General features: G+C 47.7%; 1 protein-coding gene across 1 annotated transcript in view; it reads left to right on the top strand.

Annotated features, from left to right (window-relative positions):
- The first annotated feature begins 6,007 nt into the window (after positions 1–6,007).
- NXF1 (nuclear RNA export factor 1) overlaps positions 6,008–25,809 on the top strand; it is a 54,593-nt gene continuing 34,791 nt past the window's right edge. The window contains exon 1 of the mRNA XM_088480112.1: positions 6,008–6,138. Within this exon, the coding sequence (XP_088336238.1) occupies positions 6,111–6,138 (28 nt within the window). The 5' untranslated portion in view covers positions 6,008–6,110. The remainder of the gene's footprint in view (positions 6,139–25,809) is intronic.

Here is a 25,809-nt window from a genome sequence, read left to right as displayed (position 1 = left end):
TTCTGGTAGTGAGGGTACCTTCTGTTTAGTTAGTGCCCAGATGGGCTAGGATTTATGTTTATGTTTTGTTTCATTTATCTGGCACAATAAAGACTGGCTCCGGCCAGCTTAAACGAGAACCCCTGAACTGTGTCCTGTCTACTGGCTGCTGTGTGTGTAAGGACGGAGTCCACCTAGCCCAAGAGAGGGATCCCCATCCCAACCGTGTCACAATATATATATATATACACATATACACACAAGCCGCTGCTAGCACCGGTATACCTGCTCTAACCCCTCCTTAGCAGGGGGAGAAGCAGAGGCATGTAAATGTATGAGGAGTTATAACGCAGAAGTCTGATTGGCAGATGAAACGCGTTGGATGCTCCTCTTACCTTTCATGAACTTACTACCACTATATCAGATAAGCCGCAGAAGCCTTTTTTAATATATTAATTGTGATGTCTTTTATTATAGTGTTTATTTATCTATCTGAAAAGCTCTAATATGTGGGTCTGTAAAAGACATGAAATTATTGTACACAGTACGTGATTTTTAGTTGTACACCATTATTTATTCATCCTGTCTTTTTAATTTGCTTTAAAATAAACTATATTTTTTATGTATATTTTTTTAGTCAGAGTACAGTTTTAATTCTTACACTATTTGCACTTTATTAGGGGCTAATATTGGTTTATATTAATTACCAAGAATCTTTTCATATTTGCAGTATGCACTTTCTGGTATAAATACCACACTAATACCTGACCTACCTTAATCAGCCTATTATCAGTATTTATTTATTGATGCACAGCACTTTGTTTAGCACATAGGCACTTTTAAACAGATCCAATTTTTACACATTTCTATTAACAACAGATACAACACTGTTGTATCCCTTCTGTTTGAGCTGACACCCACACTATAGGGGAGTTCTATATACACACGCTTTTTGTATTTAAAAAAGGTATATATTTTTAACAAATACAATTTAAATATGTTTGTCTGACTGTGAAGTCTTTTAAAGAAAATAAATTTTCTTTTTTGAATTAAGTAAGGGTGTTTATTATCTTTTGGTGCTGTGTTCTTTCATATCTACTATATATATATATATATATATATATATATATACACACAAGCCGCTGCTAGCACCGGTATACCTGCTCTAACCCCTCCTTAGCAGGAGAAGAAGCGGAGGCATGTAAATGTACGAGGAGTTATAACGCAGACATACTAACGCAGAGCGTTCCACTCACTGACCACCATTTGCTCCCACTGCTTGCGCGTCCCGGAAGCAGCAGGGCAATAATAGTGAGAGCCATTGTAGCGAAGCTCTTGGCCAGCGACGGGTAGAGCGCGTAACTGTTTATGAGAGCCCGCGCTGCATACTCACTGTCATGCCATCTGTTTTTCTGTTCTCATGCGGCGGCGGGGGGGAGCTGTCAGAGGCTTTTAGGAGAAGCCCTGTGCACTCCCGTCTGATGTGGCTCAGGGCGCCAGGGACCCGGACCCCAACATTTACATAGGTGGCGAAGGCTCCCTAACCCAGGCAGATAGCCTAGGTAATTCAATTAAATATAAAATAAAATAAGGCAAAATGCTGGAACTCTGTCCAGAGTGATCCAGTTCCAATGGCACATTTTTCTAAACTGAGGGTTGGTGAGGAATAGAGGGGGAGGAGCTTCACACTTCTAGATTATTATTTAAAGCACTAGAATTGAACTATCCACTCCTCTATACCCCAGTGTACTAGTTCCAGTGTCCCCTAGTGGATGAAAGAGAAAAACTTTTGTCATTGAGCATGCACATTTCCCCACAGTGTTCTTTCACCAGCATTTTTTTTTCGCCAGTATGACCTAGTGGTCATGGGTTGCTCTCTCTGGAGGCCTCACATTCTCTCATCCCCCCCCCCACCCCGGGGGTCGCCAATTGTGGTGGTGTTGGGGTCCTTCTATCCCAGAGTTACTCCTACCAACTCATACCCTCAGAACCATCCCTTACATTTTCTACATTTGAGGTTAATGCCATACGCCTCTTCCAACCAGTACACCTGCGAGTAGCTGTCATTTACCGTCCCCCTGGCTCACTCACTTTCTCTCAATTAGATCTTCCCTCTAGTATCTTAGGTGACTTCAATATCACAATCGATGTCCCTACAGAATCCTCTGTCTCTAAACTCCTTACATCTTCATTTGGTCTCTTCCAATGGACCTCCTCACCCTGTCATGTGAGTGGCTGCTCACTTGATCTGTTTTTCACTCACTGTTGTGATATTACTGATTACTCCAACTCCCAATTCCCCCTCTCTGACTATCACCTTCTCTCTTTTAACCTATCACTCTGTCCTTCTCTACCTCTGCCTCCAAAGGCTACCATTACTAAGTGTAACGTTGATGCTATTGACACAGTTTCCTTATTCTCCCTACTCAACTCTCTTCTATCTCCTGTCCTGAACAAGCTGCTTCCTTATACAATGCCTCCCTTACTTCTGCTCTGGACTCTGTTGCCCGGTTATCACTACTCAACCTCGCAGATCCACACCACAACCCTGGCATTCCAAATGCACCAGATACCTGCGAAAGTGTTCACAAACCGCCGAGCGACAGTGGAGGAAATCGTGCTCTAAGGCTGACTTCCTCCATTTCAAATGCATGCTCTCAACCTACAGTGCTGCCCTTTCCCTCTTTAAACAGTCATATTTCAAGAACCTCATATCATCCCAGTCCTCTAACCCCCGGCATCTCCACTTTTACCTCCCTCCTCTGTTCACCCGCTCCCCATCCCCCCCTCTACACTCTCTGCCCTTGACTTTGCCACATACTGTACTTTACATCTAAAATTGAATCCATACATCAGGACATCATGTAACACCAAACCTCCAGCTCTCCACCCCCTCCTTTCCCTGATTATTTCTCTCCACCCATCTCACCAACTCTGACATATTTCTCTCCTGTATCAGGAGAGGAAGTCATGACCCTCATCCATTCAGTCCCCCCTTCCACCTCCCCCCCTTGACCCTATTCCCTCCTGCCTCCTCTGCTACCTCTAACCTTCTGCCTGCGCCCATCCTGCCTGCCTTCTTAATTTCTCCCTCTCATCGGGCACTGTCCCTTCTGCATCGAGCATGCCCTTGTCCCCCCCTTTTGCCTCCAAGCTCCTTGAGTGTATTGTCTATAACCACTTTACCACCTTTCCTCCCACTCTCAAATCGAAGGGCCACTACTTTCTGCTCATTCTCCTTGACCTCTCTGCTGCTTTTGACACTGTGGACCACCCTCTCCTCATGCAGATCCTTCACTCCCTTGGTCTATGTGATATTTCCATCTCCTGGCTGTCCTCCTACCTCTCTGACTGTTCCTTCTCTGTCTCTCTCATGTCTCCTCTTCCCCCTTGTTCTCCAAGGTTCTGTTCTTGGACCTCTCCTATTCTCCCGCTATACATCTACTTTAGGTGAACTCATCAGCTCTTTTGGCCTCCAATATCATCTCTATGCTGATCATACTCAGAACTACCTTTCCTCCTCCCCTTTCCTCACTCGTATCTCCAACTGCCTCTCTGCCATCTCTTCCTGGATGTCCCAACGCTTTCTTAAACTTAATATATCTAAAACAGAGCTGAACGTCTTCCCACCCTCCCACATAACCATACTCCCACTATTTATTTAACAATTGGTGGTGCTGTCTTGGAGTTATCCTTCACTCCTCCCTCTCCTTCATACCACACATTCAGTACCGCTGAGTCTTGCCACTTCCATTTCAAAAATATTTCCAGGATCAGACTCTTTCTCACCCTGGAGGCAACTAAGACCCTCATCCACTCACTGGTCATCTCCAGATTGGGCTATTGTAACTTCCTCTTACCTGGCCTCCCTGACTCCCACCTCTCTCCACTCCAATCTCGCCTCAATGCTGTTGCTCGGCTCATCTTCCTCTCCTACAAGCCCTACACTGGCTCCCCTTCCCCTTCAGAATCCAATTCAAGGTTCCTTACACTCACTTACAAAGCCCTCACCCAATCCTCTCCCATTTATATCTCTGATCTCATCTCACTTCACACTCCTGCCCACCCACTACACTCAACAAATGCACATTGACTCTCTTGCCAACTGATTACTTCCTCTCACTCCGGCCTCCACGATTTTGCCCATGCTGCTCCTTACCTCTGGAACTCTCCCTCTCCCTATCAGACTCTCCACCTCTACAAATCTTCAATCAGGCTCTCAAGACTCACAACTTCATCAAAACCTTCCAGCTCTCATCCTAACACTTGATTGCTGATGCCCTGCTGCTTTTTTGAGTGTTATAATTGCTATTGCAGCAATGTTTATAAACTCTCCTTGTCCTGCATTGTTATGTACTGTAAGTTTCAGTTTTTGTGTTTGCTCATTTGCTTATGTACTTTGTGAGGCGCTGCGGAACCCTTGTGGCCCCATATAAATAAAGGACAATAATAAAATATAATTTGACATATCTAGTGGTTCAGAGACAGTTGTCTCACTAACCCTGGGTTAGGTTTAATCTGTAGGGGAGAATGTTAGGTTTAGGCAGCTGGAAGCAAGGGTTAGGTTTAGGGGTTGGGTTAGTATTCCAACTCATTCAGGATGTCGGCGTCTGGATACTCACCTACGGGATCCTGAGCGCGCATTATCACAAGAGTCTAAGATCACCTTAGGAAAATCACATTCATTTAGGGGTATATTTATGAAAGGATGAAAAACCCTATTCCTGGTTAGCAAGAATTGCGTCGGTACAAGTACTGCTACAATTCTGTTATCACCATCTCAATATGGCCATAACAAAAAATATTAAATGAAAAAAATGCTTTATTATTCCAGTAAGCATGTGTGAAACAACAAGCCATGTCATGCATGTGCAATTCCCGATACTGGCAAAGTAGTAAGTTAACCCTTTACCACTCCAGGCCGGAATCGCAGAGGCCTCTGAGTATTGCTTAGATGACTCTGTGACATTACATTAAAAAACGGTGTTGAGAAGATTGTTGTCAGAAAAGCAGCGATGCAGAATAAACGTTACACTGCTTGTTAATAAATTATACCCTTAATATTTTTTGTTTTTCTCCAGAAATATTAAGCTGGTGCACACTTGTACAGTCACACTTCAGATGTGATTTTACTTTCGATTTCACCTACGCTCAGCAATCTTGATCACAGTGCCGATACAATCTAACTTGTGATCTTCGACCACCATCTCTCTAAAATATCAGATGAAAAGACACAAAGTAAACAGCAACATCATAGGCAGAGCAGTCAGCTGTGCATACAACTTTACAGGCCCTGTACAGTGTTGCAATCGCAGCTGTGATTTCGTATGCTGCGGAGGAGCAATTGTTTGTAAAATAGCACCATCCCCTAACAGTAATGAGATGCCCACCGAAGCCATCGCAAACAGCACCACAACTGCGTACACATTCGCAGCACATACGCAGGCAGTGGCGGCTCTAGGCACGGGCTAGCAGGGCCGTCATCCGGAGCACAGCCCTGCTCCAAGCCTGAGTTTGCCATCAGCTTGCTGCAGTTGAAAAGCCCGTCCTCCACCCTTCTGCTGGCGTTATTGGGTAAGCGCTCAGGGGGAGGGAAGGGACGCAGCTATGCAGCACAGGATGCCGGCACTGGGCACATGGAAGCCTAGCACCGGTCCTGTATGCATGTCCGATAATCGCCCATGTGAGTAACCCTATGGTCATGTAGCACGGGCACCTGGACTAAGACACTGGAGCCATTTTATGAACAGGAGGTAATTATATGGCCATTGTGGGACGTGTATCTCCTCACGCAGTCACAAATTCGTTATTAAAAAAAAAAGTTGTCCCTGGTAAGAGAGACATTTTTGTGAAGCCACGCGCAGCAGTGTACGGATGAAGCTAGTTTTCTACAAAATGGCCGTTACCTAACACGTCACGCATTCTGGAAGTACTGGACCTGGATTCTCCTCCATGCTGCAGCACCTGGCTCCGCGCCCTGTTTTCTCTCTAGCGTCTGTAGATGTAGACAATCACGTCACGCCCTGTGAGGACTTGGCGGGTCGCCATGGTAATTAGTGGGAAGACCTGGGCGTCACTCTCTTCGGCGGAAGTGACGTTGATCAGCGACCAGCATTTCGAACGAGATAGAAATGGCGGATGGCGGACGGTCTTATATCGGTAAGGAATGTTTGAGAGACACGGCCAGGGTGTCGGTAGCGCTGCGCTTAGTGCAGTCCTGTGAGGCAACGTGTCCTGGTCACAATGGGAGGGAGGCTGCGTGGCTTCTGGCGGCGGTTCCCCTTCAGGAGCCTGGCGGGGCATGCTGGGACGTGTAGTTCTGCCGTGACCGGCATGGATCGGCCTGTAGATGGCTGTTGCCAGTAATGCGGTTATGGCGCCTGCTCACCAACTGTTATGGAAGGGGCAATGTGCGTGTGTTAGTGTGAGCTGCATCCCCAGCGCTCAGGCTCGAGTCCTTGCTCAGCATGGCAAAGCCCTTATCCGGCTCTGTACAGGTCCTGCCCGCTGCTATTGTGCTCATCGATTTGTACAATTATCTCACTAAAACTATTTTTGTTCAGAACATGGGGTACACTAACCTAACATATATAAACTTGTAATATTACCTAACATAAGTTAAAAAAAAAAATATATATATATACATGTATGTGTATTTGTGTGTCAAAAATACTTTTTCATCAATGCTGGGGGACACTGCGTTCCATGGTCCAATGTCCCCCAGCAAAACTCAGAGAAGGATTCAACGGTTAGTACCCAAAAATCCTCAGAGGGTTTTTGGGTACTTACCGTTGAATTTTGGCTACTTACCGTTAAATCCTTTTCTCTGAGTCATTCTATGGGACACTGGACCATGGAACGCAGTGTCCCCGGCATGACTCAGAGGAAAGGATTCAACGGTAAGTACTCAAACATCCTCTTGGAGAAAACTTATAAAGAGACATAACTATGGTTACAAAATGTAAGCTGCTCCTCTAAATAGCTTGTTAAAGGAGATCAACCTTTGTTGAGTCTCTAGGTGTAATGAATTAATTTCCCAGCCCAAAGAGCCATCGAGAGTCATTTTTATTTTCACCTAATCAAATCTAAAATTAGTTTTGGATCAACAAATAAGCATGAGCAGAAAATGCATTTGAATAAAAAAATTCTATTACGCGCTCTTTAGTACATAGTTCATAAAATAAAGTGAGTAGGCCAGTATACACTCTGACCCGCAGTTGCAGCACTTATTTGCTTTTAAGTTAATTTTTTTATTTTGCCAACATCTGGAAGCTTTAATGTTTGATATAATATAGTGGGGCTCCACAATAGGAATCTGTATGACATACTGCCGGACTAAAGTCCGGTGGATGTAATACCGACGCCGGAATACAGAAGAATGAAGATCCCGACAGGGTAAGTATTTAAGCTAACCCTTAGGGGTGCCTAAACCTAGCCCGTCCGGGGGAGGGGTGGTGCCTAATCCTTACCCCGGTATTTCGACACCTATGTTAAATCCCTTGCCCAGATTACGCTGTCGGGATTGAACTACATCCCCCACAATAACCCTCCTAAACTATGCTAAATGGAACTTTGATACTCATTAATGAAACCTTTCAGAGCTGTGTGAAGGACAAAGTTATAAGGTTTGGATACACATTTTTAACTAGTGTTTTCTAACCACTGTACTTATGAGTCTTTAGTTATATACACATCGTGTTTGGAGTGTGCTGTCTACTTTTTATATGTAACATCAGAATTTTACTATGATTGTAATTTCTGTTTATTGGGGAAGAAACTTGTATTAGTAAATGCCCCCATATACGGTGCGTTAGAGCAGCCGACCCGACAGATTGGTCCTATATCGGTCGGTGTGTGGGCATAATATCGGCCAGTGCTCACTCCCTTGGGGTCGTACATCGCACCTCCAGATCTTACTGCATGTTCACTTGATCTGGGGATGCAATGTACGATACCATGCAGCGCTGTGGGGGAGGGGGGTGCCGGCATATTGGGCGGTCGGCCACCCGATCGCTCTGTGTGTAGGACCGCCTGATGTGTCGGCCGTCGGATTGCAAGTCGCGTAGCACGGTGCATTTTACGCCGTGAATGGTGGCCTTAAGGGTGCAGTTTGGCTGTAGCTCATATATTACAGTGGAGGCTTTACTTATGTGAGTAAACTTTTGCTGGTGTCGCTTTAATAACTTGCTGCCATGTGCATTTGGTGATTGTTATGCCAGCCTGCCATTTCTCGTGTGAATAAGCTGCTAGATGCATTTCAAGTTTCCTTAAACCTTTTATATAACACTGCCTACTTACATCTATAAACCCTGAGCCAGTGGACTCAACACTCTGCTTGGGTCCAACTTGTTCTGCCTAGCCACAGATTAGACACTAGTCATAAATGAGCTTAGTGATTCATCAGCCAGATATGCCATATAATCACTTTTAACATCAGTAATGTTTACCACAAAATTTAGGTCACAAGAAATATAGATTCTAGCATATTGGTTTCATATTCATGCTTAAGTTACTTTTTAAGATGCTATTAATACCCAAATACATTGGATTTCTAGTCCTTTTTAAGATGTTAAAAAATATTCTTAAAAATCATGAAACTTGTCAACATTACATATGTTGGCACGTGTGTAGATTAAATTTATACTGTAACTAGTGTTCCTTCTAGCTTCTTGATCAGGGAGGGCGTCGGCCTTCGTGGAGGACTGTGGCCTTGTGGCAATACCTTTTCAAGGGTCGGACACCTCATGGCCCTGCTTTTGGATAGGTATTGGCAAACTGTGGCACTCCAGCTGCTATGGAACTACACCTCCCATGCAGTAGCACATGTTGCCCACCCCATGTTTAACACATGGAAGAGATTAAATTGTTTTTGGGCACCCAATCATCTGTTTAACGTGACCTCGATTTAACGTGACGTTTTCTACTTCAGGGTACATAGGGTATCCACAGGATACCTTGGGGTATAGGTGATGACGTCAGTCTTCAGGCACCACAGAGTTAAAGTTTTCAGCCCCCCAGGATGCATCTAGGTCCCTCTCCTATACCCCGCCCCCGGGCCAAGGCATCTCCGTTTCGTCGGTGCCTGGCCGGAGTCGGAGGCACTGTGCAGAGGGGGGCTATGAAGAGCCCCTGAAGTTTATTTTAAAGGCAGCACTGGCTGCACATCTGGGAGTACAGCATGGACAGTCAGTACTGACGTCCATGCTGTCTCCCCTACACCCCGCCGATACCGATCCGGGGATGCTGGTAAACATCTGGGGTCACGGCTAGCGGTGCCCCCAGATGTTTTGGACCATGGCCGGATCCAAGGGGATGCAGGTAAGCAGCGGGGTCCCGCGGTGGGTCCCCGCTGGTCACATGGTCCTGAGTCCCCAGGGAGGGGGCTCCCTGGGGACTGGCTGCTGCGTGGAACTAGACGACCAACCTGCTCTTCCACAACCCCCTGGGACAGCGGGCCGCTGCTGAGCTGCATGCGCTGCGGCGTCCCAGGGGTTAAATGCATGCCAGGGGAGCGTGCTTTCCCTGTCTCACAGCCGGCGCCTCCCCTGCTGCACACAGCCTCTCTGCTTAGGCTGATTGGCCATAGTGTGTCAGCGCTCCTCCCCCAGGCCGGCCTCCTTCATCCTCTGCTCCTCGGTGGCCATCTTTAAAGCATGGTGAACGCTGCTGGAAGCCTGTGAGCGGTGGCATTGCGATCTGGGTCGCCAAGTATCCCTCTCCTCCGTTTGCCAGAGGTCAGTGTATGCAGCGCTGAGTCCTAGAGTAGTTGAAGATCAGCGCTGATAGTGCAGGGATTTGTTTCTTCTGCATTGTATGTGACTCAACTGCTAGCCCTGCTGTCTGTACTTTCACTTTCTACTGTCAGCCATATAACTGTCCCTGATCTTGCTCTGCTCAAAGCCCTTGCGGTGCGCGGAGTGCAGGGCGTTTTTCACACTATACCAATAGTATAGGTGTGAGTGTCACATACTTTACCATCATGTCTGAGACTGATTTTCCTCTCCAGCTCATGTGTACTAAATGTAATGTACCGATAGCGGAGGGGGAGGGTAACGTGGAGGGGCTATGTCGCCAGTGCCTGGCACTGTCACGGCCAATTATGGTCACGGCTCCGGTACAGGAACCTCCCTGGGCTTGTTTCGCTAAGGCGCTTACAACCCTTGTGGGCCAGCTAGCTTCGCCACCTGTGTTTACCCAGACGGGTCTGTCCCAGCAGTCAGTGGTGTCATCACCCATGCAGGGTTTCCCGAGACAACTGATGGTACCCCACAGTCTCCCCAATTGCCCTCACCAGGTTCCTCAGGTGTCTGCGTGGGTTAATACCCTGCATACATCGGTTCTTTTACACCATCTGGATCTGACGACTGCGGTGCTGCAACGTCATGGCTGGTTGATAAACTGGCAGAAGTTCCTGGCTCTGCAGTTGAGGGTGCGCAGTTGTCTGCAGTGTCGTCGAGTGTCGATTCACTCGGCAATGAGGTTATTGGGCTCAATGGTGTCGGTATTCGACATGGTGGAGTATGCCCAATTTCACTCCGGACCTCTGCAGCTATTGGTCCTGTCCAGGTGGAATGGATTGCATCAGTGTCTCAGGTCCCAGACGATAGTGCTCACTCTGGAGGTTCGCCTGTCTCTAACCTGGTGGTTGCACATGACCCACCTCAACAAGGGTCGTCCGTTCTGGCTGGCGAACTGGGTCCTGTTAACAATGGCAATATCAGCAGTGTTCATCCTGTGAGTCCTCAACTGGGAAGCGGATTTTCTCAGCAGGCAGGACGTGCATCCGGGAGAGTGGTCTTTGCACCAGGATGTCTTTCAGATTCTGGTGGGCAAGTGGGGTCTTCCAGAGATAGACCTCATGGCGTCCCGACACAACAACAAGTTGCCGGTGTACGGGTCTCGAACAAGAGACGAAAAGGCGTCTCTGGTGGATGCTCTGTCCGTCCAGTGGACGTTCCAGTTTGCCTACCTTTTCCCTTCTTCCGCAGGTAATACGGAAATTCAAACGAGAAGGAGGTACGCTACTGTTGATGGCTCCCGAGTAGCCCAGACGGCACTGGTTTTCCGACCCCCAGAGTCTGTCAGTAGACGTTCCTCTGAGGTTACCATTTCGACCGGATCTGCTGTCACGGGGTCCTTGTCTTCACCCGGACCTGACTCGGCTGTCTTTGCCGGCGTGGCTGTTCAAGCGGTCATGCTAAAGTCCAGAGGGTTTTCTGGCTCTGTGGTGCAAACCATGCTAAGAGCTCGTAAACCTTCCTCTGCAAGAATCTACCATCGTGTGGCATACTTTCTTCCGGTGGTGTAGACCTAGAGGGTATTCCCCTAGGGAGTTCCGCCTGTCTAGGGTGTTGGCTTTCCTACAGGCTGGACTGGATCATGGGCTTCGCCTGGCTTCTCTGAAAGTGCAGGTGTCTGCCCTGTCAGTCTGGTTTCATCATAGGATTGCTGCGCTCTCTGATGTGCGCACGTTTATGCAAGGTATTCTTCGCATTCAGCCACCTTTTGTTCCAATGGTGGCGCCTTAGGATTTGGCTGTGGTCCTCAGAGTTCTCCAGGGACCGCCGTTTGAAACACTGGGCTCAGTGGACTTCAAATGGCTTACAGCTAAAACCATATTCCTTCGGGCTATTGCCTCGGCCAGAAGGGTTTCGGATTCAGGGGCTCTCTCTTGTAGACCCCCTTTTGATGATTTTTCAGAGGAATAGGGCGGTGCTTCACACTCGCCCGGGATTCCTTCCCAAAGTGGTATCCAGTGTTCATATCAATGAAGAAATTGTGTGCCGGCTTTCAATTCACCTGGACTTTCAGTGGGTGACGCCACTTGGGATGTTGTGCGGGCATTGAGAATTTGTTGACCGCACTTCTTCTTTTAGGAAGTCGAACGCCTTGTTTGTCCTCTATGGCTTCCGTAAAAAGGGTTGGCCTGCTTCAAAGTAGACTTTGGCAGGCTGGATTCGTATGGCAATTTCAGAAGCTTATCTTCATGAAGGTCTTCCAGTTCCCTCCTTGGTGAGGGCTCATTCCACTAGGTCTGTGGGTCCTTCGTGGGCAGCTAGACGTGGTGCCTCTGCAGTTCAGTTCTGCAAGGCTGCTACGTAGTCTTCTGTCCATACCTTTGTGAGGTATTACGCTTTTGACACCTTTGCCTCTCAGGATGCTTCCTTCGGGCGGCGGATTCTCCTCTCCGCACAGGAGCGTCCCCACCCTTAAAGGATACTGCTTTGGGACATCCCCGAGGTATCCTGTGGATACCCTATGGACCCTGAAGTAGAAAATATGAGATATGGTAAGAACTTACCCTTGTTATCTCTATTTCTACGAAGTCCATAGGGTTCCACAGGACTCCCACCCTGTCGCACCTGTACTGCAGATGGGCTTTATTCTGGTCACCGGTTTTTCCGTCTCCCTATGGTGAGAATGTGATTCTTGTGAGTGTCCAGATTTTTTCTTCTCTCTCTTTCTTCTCCTCCTCCGGCCTATGGCTTGTGACGTAACTGAGATGCCTTGGCCCGGGGGCGGGGTATAGGAGAGGGACCCAGATGCATCCTGGGAGGCTGAAAACTTTAACTCTGTGGTGCCTGAAGACTGACGTCATCACCTATACCCCAAAGTATCCTGTGGAACCCTATGGACTTCGTAGAAATAGAGATAACAAGGGTAAGTTCTTACCATATCTCATATTTTCATGCTAATGGACGCGAGTGCTTGCGGGTTGCCGTTATTTCTACTCGCACCCTCCTGAGCTGGTGAGCATAAATCCGCAAAATGTCAGGCATTTGGACTCCCAATTGGGCAGCACCCCCATTATTTTGCAAGAGTTCAGTCACTTTACGCAACTAAACCCGGCACATTTGGGCATGACATGTACAATAAGTAATGGGAGCCCTCAGCACTCGTGCTATTAGCATAGACCAGTGGAATGTAGTTTCAGCATTTTAGACGAGTAGCATTCTAAAAGGATGTGGGTTAATATTTTTCTTAACAGTATATAGTAGTAGCGGAAGTTGCATCCAAATTGTAAAACCATAGAGCAACACTCTTAACTGCATTTTGATGTGTTTTTTTTGTTTTCTCTTTAAAGAACTATAAAAATTCCGCTTTGTCCTGTCAACTCTTCCCACTTAACCCCACTCTCCCTCTTTTTCTGTTTTGTGTCAATTTAACACCAACATGTTTTACAGCCAAGTACATAATATAGTGTTCACTCTAGCTCCGGCGGCAGGCAGGGCGCCGGAGCTAGAGAGGGCACTTCCGTGCGCGCGCCCGAAAAGGGGGTGTGGCCATTGAAAAGGGGGTCTGTCTATAAGACGTTCCCTTTTTTCGTCACTCTTGGGGGCGTGCCCGGCACTTACAGATGCGCCGGGCAGCCCTCAAGCACTGCTGACAGGGAGAATAGATGCCGGGCGCATGCACCCGGCGTCTATTCTCCGGCAGTGACCGAGTCACCACACATTTCCCCACATGCGGGACACTGCGACCTGCGGGTGAAGACGGCACCCGCAGGCTGTGAGCGCGGGATGCTTTTTGTCCTCCTTCTGGAGGGCAGGATGCTGCGCCCTGCTTAAACAGCCTAGCGGGAATGCTAATAGACAATATATGGGGGAGATTCAATTCAACGGGAATTGAATTGCGTCCGGAGGGAGCTCCTAGAGCTATTCAATTCAGTGTGCTGTTTAGTCCGACTAATGTTTTATTCTCGCACCGTCCTGATGGTGAAAGGAGCAGTCCGACTATAGCTCCGGCTGCAAGGCTGATTTCTGGATTAGCGTGATGCTAACAGAATCGTGGCCGGCACTTTAGTCGGAGAATGGCTGGTCTCACGACTAAACACCCAGGTTAAGTCGCGTGAACCGGCATTCTCCGACTTAACTGCTTTTCTTCAGACTAAACATTGCGGTGAATTAAATAGCCCCTTCCGGCGCTGTTCAACTACTGGTGAAGTGAATTGACCCTACGTATGCTAGATGGTGGATGGTTTATCCTCTTTTTGTAATCGCCTTCAGAGCAGTACATTGTGATATAAACCACTTTTAACTTGTACTGTGCATTTTTAGCATGATATTTATAGAGCAGAAAAACCTAAATATCAACGTTTCAGTTCTTTATTAAACTGGCACTTTCATCTCTGATGAAAGTGCCACTTTAATAAATGTAACGCTGATAGAATTGGGCTACTTCAGAAGTAACCGTTTATATGCCGAGAGTGCTGCACTTTGGTGTGTATGGTTAGCAAACTACGCGCTATAGGGAGTTGCGGACCCAATTTTAAAAACTCAGTGGGTCGTGCAGGACGTGCTGTGTTGGGCTATGCTGGGTGCAGCAGCCTATCACTGGCGGCGGTATCTTTTCAACCAATAGCCGCCGGCGTCTCCTCAGTCACTGCCGTGTGGTGTCTCCCTCTCTCAATCTGACCAGTCAGTCAGACACCGGCCGGACCTCCACGCTCCAACCTTGGATTGTCTGGCCGCGCCCACTGCCCGGGAGCAGCAGCAGCAAGGCAGCGTCTCCTTCCCGCATTCCCCCTGTAACCAGGTCAGACTCGCAGAGCGGCTGCACAAAAGTGCACTAGCGGTCGCTGCGCGGCGGCGGCCGCTGGGAGACGCACCCAGGGCTGCCAGGTGTGTTTGGGGGGGCCTGCACCTGGGGAGGGGGAGTTGCTGGGCGGCTGTCCATACACGCCGACCCGGCTGCATAGAGTGTCTTCTGTGACAGGCAGCATAGCAGACCATCAGATTGGCTGCCTGTCACTACAGGGAGCCGGCCGTGCGGAGCTCAGTGTGGTGAGCAGGGAATGTCCAGAGACTGCTCACCACACCGATGTACAAAGTGCTGCAGAGCCGACGGAAAGCTCCCCGCAGCCAGTGCACTGTAATGACAGGCAGCCGATCCGATGTCACTGCTGCCCGGCCCTGGGGAGTATGGAGAGCTGCCCCCAACACTGCCTCTGTCCAGTGCCCCAGCCCCCAATGTGTGCCTCTGCCCACCCAGCCTTTTGTGAGCATGTGCCCACTCCCCCTATCTGTGTGCCTTTGATTGGGGAGCCCTACTTGTTTAGTTTATACTGGTCCCACATATTCTGATGTAAGCCTGCCTGCACCCACAGTGCTGCATCCTTTGTAGTTTGGCAGCGCTGGACTTTTCCATGTGATTCAGATGCAGCCCGATCCTGGCATGACCCAGAGACAGTGATGCAGTGACATGATGTCATGTACTTGCATTCCGCCTCCAGCTACAGTGATGCAGTGACACAGCACTGCAGGCGGCAGTGTAATGAAGTTGAATCAATGTGTTTATATTTTTTCCTGTGGGGGCCACTGTGTGTGTGTGTGTGTGTGTGTGTGTGTGTTTCATGTGGGGCAAATGTGTTTTTTTTCCTTCCGGGGCCAATGTCATCTGCTACATGCTTCATGGGATTTAGATGGGACCCAGAAAATGTCAGGTAGGACTCCGATTTATTTAAAGTGAGGGGTCCCTGGGACCCACATTTTTCTTTTTTTGGCTCACCGCAGTCACTGTGTATACATACATACATACATACATACATTGGGGCAAAAAAGTATTTGGACAGCCACCGATTGTGCAAGTTATTGCACTTTAAAAGATGAGAGGTCTGTAATTTCCATCATAGGTACACTTCAACTGTGAGAGACAGAATTAGAACAAAAATTGTATGATTTTGAAACAATTTATTTGTATATTCCTCCTGAAAAAAAATATTTGGACAATCAAAAAGTTTAACTCAATACTTTGTAGAGTACCCTCGGTCGGCAATTACAGAGGTCAAACGTTTCCTGTAGTTCTTGAAAGGTTTGCACACACTGCAGCAGGTATTTTGGCCCACTCTTCAATGCAGATCTTCTCTAGATGTGTCATGTTTTGGGTCTATCACCGGGCAACACGGACTTTCAACTCCCTCCACAGATTTTCGATTGGATTGAGGTCTGTAGACTGGCTAGGCCAATCCAGGACCTTGAAATGCAACTTACGGAGCCACTCCTTAGTTGCCCGGGCGGTGTGTTTGGGGTCATTGTCATGCTGGAAGACCCAGCCACGTTGCATCTTCAGTGCTCTTACTGAGGGAAGGAGGTTTTTCCCCAAAATTTCACGATACATGGCCCCATTCATCCTCTCTGTAGTCGTCCTGTCCCCTTTGCAGAAAAGCATCCCCAAAGCATGATGTTTCCACCCCCATGCTTCACAGTGGGTATGGTGTTTTTGGGATGCCACTCCTCATTCTTCTCACTCCAAACACTGCGTGTGGAGTTTATACCAAAAAGTTCTATTTTGGTCTCATCTGACCACATGACATTCTCCCAATCCTCCTCTGGATTATCCAGATGGTCACAGGCAAATTTTAGACGGGCCTGGACATGTGCTGGCTTAAACTGGGGGACCTTTCAGGCTCTGCAGGATTTTAATCCATGACGACGTAGTGTGTTACTAATAGTAACCTTTGTGACTGTGGTCCCAGCTCTCTTGAAGTCATTGACCAGGTCCCCCCGTGTAGTTCTGGGCTGATCCCTCACTGTTCTCAAGATCATTGATACATCCCATGAGGTGAGATCTTGCATGGAGCCCCTGGTTGAGGGAGATTGTCAGTGATCTTGTATTTCTTCCATTTTTTAATACTTGCGCCAACAGTTGATCTCTTCTCACCAAGCTGCTTGCCTATTGTCTGAGTAGCTCATCCCAGCCTTGTGCAGGTCTACAATTTTGTCCCTGGTGTCCTTAGACAGCTCTCTAGTCTTGGCCATGGTGGAGAGGTTGCAGTCTGGCTGTTTGAGGGTGTGGACAGGTGTCTTTTATACAGTTAACCAGTTCAAACAGGTGCCATTAATACAGGTAACCAGTGGAGGATAGATGAGCTTCCTAAAGAAGTAACAGGTCTGTGAAAGCAAGAATTCTTGCTGGTTGGTAGGTGTCCAAATATTTTTTTTCAGAAAGAATATGCAAATAAATTGTTTCAAAATCATACAATGTGATTTCCGGAATTTTTTGTTCTGATTCTGTCTCTCACAGTTAAAGTGTGCCTATGATGGAAATTACAGACCTCTCTCTTTTAAATATGGCTGTGTGTGTGTTGGTCCATGTTTATAAACTTAGGCGACTTAGTATGATTGCCAATGGGCTCAGTTGAGTGGATTTTACTTGCATAGAAGCTGTCTGGGCTGCTGGAATGCAGTTATTCAGCGCTGATATGCAAAACCGGAAGTGCCGGGTTCCTTTAGCTCACCTGGTTAAATGGCGCGGTATGCAATTAAAGTGTTTTTGCTGGCCACTTTTATCTTTTTAAGGTATAATTCTAACAGATGCAGTCATCTTATATCATTTTGGATGTTTGTATAACTTTTTAAGTATATGAGTCACTCAATTAAGAGGTGCTTTCTAGATTGTTAATGTATTCAGGATAGGAAGTGATGTCATGTTCCTTCAGGTATATAGATGCTCCAAAGGTAGTCTCACCTCTAAAATGTAGCCTTACCCTGGAAACAGGTCAGAGCTCATCACAGGAGTGAATTTGGTTCACCCAATAAGTAAGTACTATGGATTCTCTCAGTATAGTCCAGGTTAATTATTGTACCTATTTGTATGTTGTATTTATTGAAAATATTTTTTTTTCTATTATATCTTTTTACTGTCAAATTTGCTGTCCTGAACTTTTGTGTATTTTTAGATTACATGAAGGCCATTTTGTTATAATATAGGTTCAAATTGGCATAATGATATTATCCTACCTACTTGTTATCGAGATTGGTTATATCTTTGTTCTGGTATGTAAAGACATATTAATTTTTGTAATAGACCCCTCTATGAATTTATACACCCTGTTTTTTGACATTCTTAAGATAAAACACATACAGAATTGTTTGCTCCTGATGAAGTCCTCACGGACAAAATGCGTAGGGTATTGATCTTTCTAATCCGATTGCCCTAAAGGTGCCTACACACTTGGCGATGTGCTCACGATCCGACGATGTATCAGATTTCCCCTTGAACTCTCCCCGGCAGTTGTGGGCACGATTTGGTGTTAAAAACTGTCCAATGTGACAAACGATCTATCGTGCCTCCTAACTATTCCAGTGCATTGTGACTGAGATTGGCAAATCTTCCCTACAGCACGGCAGATCTGAAGTTGCGATGTGCGACCTGCGGGGACGCGCATCGGCATCATAAGTGGAAACTCACAGTTGGGCATATTCTAAACGATTTGTCGTCACGATTCGTGCCAAGTGTGTAGGCATCTTAAGGGAGGAACCTACTGTAAAAGATCTAGCATTTTCATCAGTGTCCAGCATTGACATTTCCGATTGGACTTTCCCCTATCGCTACTATGACTGTAAACAAGAGCTTAAATAGTTTAAAGACTTTACGTGCTTAGTGTGCCCTCTTAATGTGTTTTTGTGTGTATATATGTGTATGTCTATGTGTGCGTATGTATGTGTATATATATATATATATATATATATATATATATATATATATATATATATATATATATATATACACACACACACACACACTCTGGTGGCCAAAATTGCGGACACTTTTTTTGAAATTTTTATGTTTTTTTAACTTCGAATGCTTATTAAAACTGTTACACTTCATGCAGTGCAATGATTTATATATCAGATGAAAGGAAATTGAAAAATTTGAGGCCAACCTCCATTAGTCTTCTCCGTTCCGTTGCACTGACAAAAACACCAGTTGCACTCAGGTCACTGCTAATGGCTGCAGATGACATCCATCTGTCCCTGAAGCAAATTCGTTTTATTCTCCTATCATCAACAGCTGTTGTGCACTTTCTCCAGCCTTTTCCTTCTTTGTTTTGTATAGATTGTGTTTCCTGATAGCGTAAACAAAACTTTCGTATTCCTGATGTTGTCACATTCCCACCAGTATCTCTCGCAATTGCTGCATACGAAAGACCATTTTCACTTAACACCACAATCCTGGATCACATCGCTGTGCTGCGGTCTTGAAAAATAAAGGATACCCAACGACATACTGATAGGGTGAAAATCCCTGTGTACTTATGATGTTACTGTCCTAAGTGTTGTTTTCACAGCATAACATCTCTTGTAATGCAAATATTTGACCTCTATTTATTGTGTTCAGCATTAAATTTCCTTTCATTTGATATATGAATCATTGCACTGCGTGAAGTGAAAGTTTTTATAAGCATTCAAAGTTGATAAACATTCAAATTTCAAAATGTGTCCGCAATTTTGGCCACGTGTGTGTGTATGTATGTATATATATATATATATATGTATGTATATATATATATATATATATATATATATATAATAATGTGTGTGTGTATGCATATATATATATTTATATATTATGGATGGGAACGTGGCACAGGAGGGGAGAGCAGACTACACAGGAGAGCAGAAGGGGTACAGACATGGGGAGAGGGACACAGGTGGGAGGGCAGACTACACAGGAGAGCAGAAGGGGTACAGACATGGGGAGAGGGACACGGGTGGGAGGGCAGACTACACAGGAGAGCAGAAGGGGTACAGACATGGCGAGAGGGACACGGGTGGGAGGGCAGAGTACAAAGGAGAGCAGAAGGGGTACAGACATGGCGAGAGGGACACGGGTGGGAGGGCAGAGTACACAGGAGAGCAGAAGGGGTACAGACATGGGGAGAGGGACACGGGTGGGAGGGCAGACTACACAGGAGAGCAGAAGGGGTACAGACATGGGGAGAGGGACACGGGTGGGAGGGCAGACTACACAGGAGAGCAGAAGGGGTACAGACATGGGGAGAGGGACACGGGTGGGAGGGCAGACTACACAGGAGAGCAGAAGGGGTACAGACATGGGGAGAGGGACACGGGTGGGAGGGCAGAGTACAAAGGAGAGCAGAAGGGGTACAGACATGGGGAGAGGGGAACAGGAAGCACAAGGTGAGAATACAATATATTTAATTTATTTTTATTTTTTTTTGCAGCAGTTGGTAATAAACGTGCTAGCTGTGTAATAACATTACACCACAGCCTGCCCCTTCCTCATTCTAACAGGATACCCAGGTACTGTCAGGGTGCTGTGGAATCGGGGCACCTCACCCCCTCCGGCAGCAGTAGCCGTTCCTGAATCTCCCTGAGCCTCTTCAGTCACTAGCACAGGTCACTGCACTCCACCATCCCGTCCGCCTATTACCCAGGATAAGAGCGGACAGGAGCTGGCCGCTGGCGCCAACACCAGATCAGCCAGTCCAGACCAATCCAGCGCTGATCGCTTACTCATCTAGAACAGAACTCTCCCCCACGGCAGCATTTCCCCAACCAATTGATTGCGGCACGCATGTAGCGCGTCCTGTGGGACCCAGTCATTTTTTAAAAACCGGGTCCCTCACCACCTATATCGCGTAAAAACACGCTATAGCGCATATTTTGAAATCACTGGTGGCACCATTGCAAACCTGCTTTGGCGATGGCATAACTTTGGTGCACATGAGCAGTCGGAGCCGGCAATTTGCGCATGCGCACATATGATGTGCTGTGGAAACTGGAAGTGGTAATAGGACACAGCTGAATTGAGTAATGCAGCCATCAGAAGGAGACGTGCGATGCTTGACAATCCTGCCGTTGAATGTAAAATCCATTTCAATAGAGCCAGAAACATTAATGGTTGCTAACCATTGGCTGTCACTACAGTGCAGTGCCTTCTGTGAAGCATGGGGAGCCACGTGGGTTGCCGTGCGTTTCCTCCTGAGATGGCAAGCAGAAATGTCCAAAAGGTCTGTGGTGTGGGCTCTCAAACGGTAGTTTTATGCAGCCAAATTCAATTCTTTCTACTTCAGGGTCCATAGGGGGTCCACAGGGTTGACCTTGGGGTATAGGTTGGGAACCAAATCCAGGCACCACGCAGTTAAAGCTTTTAGCTCCCAGGATGCACTGGGTCCACTCTCCCTATAACCCCACCCCCAAGCCAGAGGCACCTCAGTTTAAGTTGGTGCCCGGCCGGAGTCGGGTCACCGTTAGCGCAGGGGGAGCTGATTAGCAGCCCCTAAGCTTATTTTAATTTTTTTAGGGACAAAGTTTTTTCCATGGACTTTGGACTCTTCAGAGCGGCAGCGTCGGACTGTCCATAGGACGTCTAAGCTGCCGCTCCGTCACCCCGCTGGCGCTGAGACGCCAGTACAGATCTGGGGATCTCAGCGGGACCCCAGAGTCTGTACTAGCCGGACTCTGTGGGCGCCCAGGACTGCTGCCGGATCCACGGGGAGCAGGTAAGGTCGCGGATCACCGCTTGCGGTGATCCGCGCATTTCAAATGCAGTCCTGTGCCTCCGGTCTCAGGGGACAGACCGGAGGCGCCGGCAGTGGCGGCGGGCCCCCCATACCCCGTGTGTCCACTAGACCACCAGGGACTTAACGATCGGTGCAGGGAGCCGGCGTCCCGGGGGTTAATAGCCGGCCAGGGGAGGCAGCCTTCCCTGTTACAGCGGCTCCTCCCCTCAGCTCAGCGCGCCTTTCAGTATCCATAGTCTGGCGTCGCTGAGCTGCTTCCTCCGCGGGCCACGCTTCCTCTGAGGTCTCCAGCGGCCATTTTATCTCTGTGGTGCAGCAGAAATCTCTCAGGATGGCAGTTGGTCCAGTCCCCCTGCGTACCTCACCATCAGGTCAGTGTACACAGAGCTGTAGCCTTCCCAGACACTGAATCTGGGCAGTTGAATGCAGTGTAATAGTGCAGTATATTATATGACATGTTTATGTATATATGTATATATCTGCATTGTATGTGACTTATGCTAGTGCTGACTGTACTTTATTCTCTCACCTGTCAGTGTATATCTATCCCTTTTCTTTATCTGCCCTAATACAGCTGTACTTAGGGTGGTTCTGAGACCTCACATTTATATACTTGTTAATATTTGTGTGGTTTGTCACATACTGTTGCGTGCTGCACGTTGCCATATTTTAGATGGAACTGTGTTGCATACGCTGAAAATGGGTCCCTGCAGCTAATTTTTGGCATCAGTCAGGACCAGTATAGTGCTGCTTAATATTTCCGCCAAGATTGGTCAGATATGTTTGACCAGGAGATAGAGCGTTATACTGCACCCATTTTTACTATCCTGCTAGTCATGTGCTGCATGTGCGGAGGATTTGACTCATAAAGGGTTCTGTATGTGGCGTCATCTGGTGCTGGCCTCTTTCACGACCCCCTTGGGCGGTTTGTTTTCTCGGGATCCTCTCAATTGCGGATCGCCGGGCGGGCCCCATTGTTGTACCTCACTTGGGGTTACTTCACCATACTGCCCTTTTCATCTCAGGGTATCTCGCAGCTTCTTGCACTCTTCCCCTGTGACACAGACTACCGCTCCCTGCAGGGGTTTTTCGCAGTATATGAATTCCCCCTGGTGCCACAATAGTCTGTCATTCCCCTTGCAGGGATTACCACAACAGCCACCCTGGGTGGATGTCGTTTTCTACGAAACGCTAATTGGCGTGGTTGACGCCCTGTGGTTACTTCCCAGTTGGCTCTGCCGTGAACTGGGTACTGTTCGGGGCTCTTTCCCTCTTACACGGGGGAAGCCTATTTCAGGTATTATTATCCCTGCTTTAGGGCTGGTAGCAGGTCCATTCTGGTTAGAGTGAATGTTGACCTGCACCTGTATCATACACCCTCAGTATTGCGTGCCTTCGTGGTTCCCTGTTGCTGACTAGCGGGTGGATCGCATAGCGGGACTCTGGCTGTTGCCAGATAGGAGGTGTTACAACAGTGTTTGGCCTCCTGTCCCAAATTCCCTGAGGGTCATCACGAGCCCCTCCTGGGGGGGATGGGCGTGTTACTCGTCTGATTACAGACGTTACTACGCCTCCCATTCCTGCGTGGTCGGATTCTTCGGATCCGTAGGTGGTAACTCTGCCTGAAATCAGTATACTTGCTTTCAGGAGTTGTTACCCATCCTACCATGGCTATAGCATGGTTGGTTAATACTATTGCATATTGGGTTGATGCATTTGTAACGTTTTTTCCCCTCCAACACGTCGGGGGTTCTAATGTATTTGGTCGCTCACGTAATATATGCTGTTGTCATAGGTGGAAATGCCTATATTGGATACCAGTCTCCTAACTTTCAGAGTTCCGGCTGCGACTGTATCCTCCGTAATACCCTATGGCTGCGCTCTGGGAATGCAGAGGTGCAGATACCATCTTTAGGGTTGATATTGTTTGGTCCTGACCTTGACAAGATTGTAGTAACATTGGCAGTATTACTAACGACAAGTTTACCGCTTTCAGCTATGCCCACTACAAGGCCTCAGACTAAGTCTGTTAAGTCTTTTTTGTCCTCTGGGTCAGCCTAAAGGTCTGTTTCTTCGTAGACTGTCGGCATCTACAAGGGCCGACATATCCAGTACCGAGCAGGCCTGGACTGCCAGCCGATCCTGCTTCTGAACCTACGGATATCTCTTCAGCCTGACGGGACAGGCCTACAACTGGGAGATACCGATTTTCTCAGTTCGCCCGGTATTAGTGTCAAGTTGCCGCGGCTACGTGGGTAGGAGGGTACGCCCTCTTTACAAGGGCCTTACAGATCCAGAAAGCTATGCAGTTGTTGCGGTAAGCGGAGCTAATTAGGCCATCCCCACTATCTCAGTGAGGGACTGGTTGTTCTGTTTTCTTTCTGGTGCGGTGGCTGAATGGTCCTCTTTGGCCTATTCTCTGTCTCAATTCCCTGAACCAGTTCCTAAAGCTACCTGGGCTCAGGAGGAAATCCCTATGCTCCATCATACGATGTTTGGAACCTGGGGACTTTATGGTATCACTGGATATACAGGACGCGTGCCTACGGGTACTTACAGAGACCTTTCCTCGGCATGGGCTGAGGTTTGCTGTATCACAGCAACACTTACAATTTTTCGGGCTCTGCCTGTTGGGACTGTCCTCAGCCCCACAGGGGTTTACCAGCGTTTTGGATTTTCTGACAGTTCTTCTGTTCAGTATATCCCAATGCTCCTGTACCTGGACGGCCTCCTGCTCTTAGCGGGATCACCGGGGTACTTTACGGCCAGGTCAGGATGACTGTGGCTTCTTCAGGGTGCAGACGTTTAATCAACGGGGAAAAAGTCCTCCCTGCATCCCTCTCTGGGTATTCTTCATCTAGGATCCCTGCTGGATTCTCAGAATCTGAGAATTCTTCTGGCGTAAGACGGAATCTCCTCTCTTCCATTAGGAGTACATGGTTGTCTGCGCAGTCGACAGATGTCTTTACACTCTGGGATGCATGGTGGAATGGGCTCAGTTCCATTCCAGGCCTTTCCATAATTGGCTCATCTCCAGATGGAACGAGTTTTTTCTGTCGGATAACTGTTCAAACGATGATGCTCTCTCCGGAGGCAAGTCGGTCCCTGTCCGGGTGGCTATGGCCATCTCGTCCAGGGTTTTCTTTGCTATGGACAGTGTCTGGATCGAATCCTTTTCAGTGCAGTTGGACGTCTGTCGATTCCACCCTGTCAATTAACTTACTCTGGCATAACTCTTGTTTCCCGGTGAACCTGAAAAGGTTCAGTCCGACAGGGTCAGGACAGTGGCTTCCTTTTTAGCAACACTGTTCGTTGAGTGGCAATGACAGGTATGTCACATATTCGGACATAGTCCGAGGGTCTCCTCCCGACCATCTCGGCAGCGTTCATTTCAGGAGCTCTCCATTGGGAAGCGGGAGTCCTCAGCCGTCACGACGTGCATCCCGGGGACTAGTCTCTTCCCCAAGAGAGGTTTCATCTCCTGGTGAGCAGGGGGGGCCCCCCTGAGGTGACCCTCATGGCCTTCTGACTTTATCACACTATGGTGTTACAGTTCAGCTCTGGGGATTCTGAAGCAACCTTCAGCGACTCTTTGTCGGTGAAGTGGTCCTTCCACTTTGGGTACCTGTGTTCTCCGGTCTCCCTTCTTCCTCGAGGTCTTTGGAAGTGTTTTCAATCGAGACGGAGATGCTTTCCTGCTGGTGGCTCCTGATTGCCCCAGATGTCAGGGGTACTTGGATCTTCGGAGTCTCTACATCGATACTCCATCCCTGATGCTTCACTGCCCGGACCTGTTGTCTCAGGGTCCTTGGTTTTGCCTTGGACCTGGGTCGTTTGTCTTTGACTGTGTCCTTACAGTGGTCTTACGGCTTCCCTGGCTTTGTCATCGTTGGAATGATTAGAGCACATGGATCAGCTTTTGCTGGGACCTACCACAAACTGTGGCAGCCATAAATCTTATGGTATTGTACCTGTCGATACAATCCTCCGGTGTCCAGGATTTCCAGATATTCTGGCATTCCTTCCGGCTGGCTTGGGTTTCACACTTGGCCTGGTCTTCCTGACAGTGCGGATCTCTACACTGTCAGTATGGTTAAGATATGGAATTGCTCCACTCTGGTATCCAGTTCATCCTTTGGAGTGTTTTCTTGATTATGCCTCCATTTGTCCTCCCTAGGGACTCCTTGGGAGTAAGTAGTGGTTCTTCGTTACCTCCGGGGACAGTCAATGGAACCGCTGGTTGTGATAGCCATTACATGGTCTATTGCTTAGGCTCTCTCTTTCTCTCAGGGTGTTTATATCAACCAGGAGAGTGTCTGAATTGGGAGCGTTCTCATGTGGCTCCCTCTTCTGGAGGGCATCATGTCAGGGTGGGAGTTGCTCTCGCCCTGTGTTTCTTCTTAGTGGTTTTCAGGCTCCATATTATTCTGGAACTTATGGTACGGCCATTCTGTCCCCAGTCCTCTCGGCTGGTGTGGCCTCATTGACTGTGGTCTGGCCTCTTTGGATTTATGTGATCCGTTCCGGTTCCTTACGGAAATCGGACTCCTTATTGGTGGTCT

The sequence above is a fragment of the Taudactylus pleione genome, unplaced genomic scaffold (assembly GCF_031769625.1).
Source record: "Taudactylus pleione unplaced genomic scaffold, aTauple2 ptg000250l, whole genome shotgun sequence".
Classification (NCBI taxonomy): domain Eukaryota; kingdom Metazoa; phylum Chordata; class Amphibia; order Anura; family Myobatrachidae; genus Taudactylus; species Taudactylus pleione.
The sequence above is the reverse complement of the archived record's forward strand: the minus strand, read 5'-3'. Positions and strand labels throughout refer to the sequence as shown.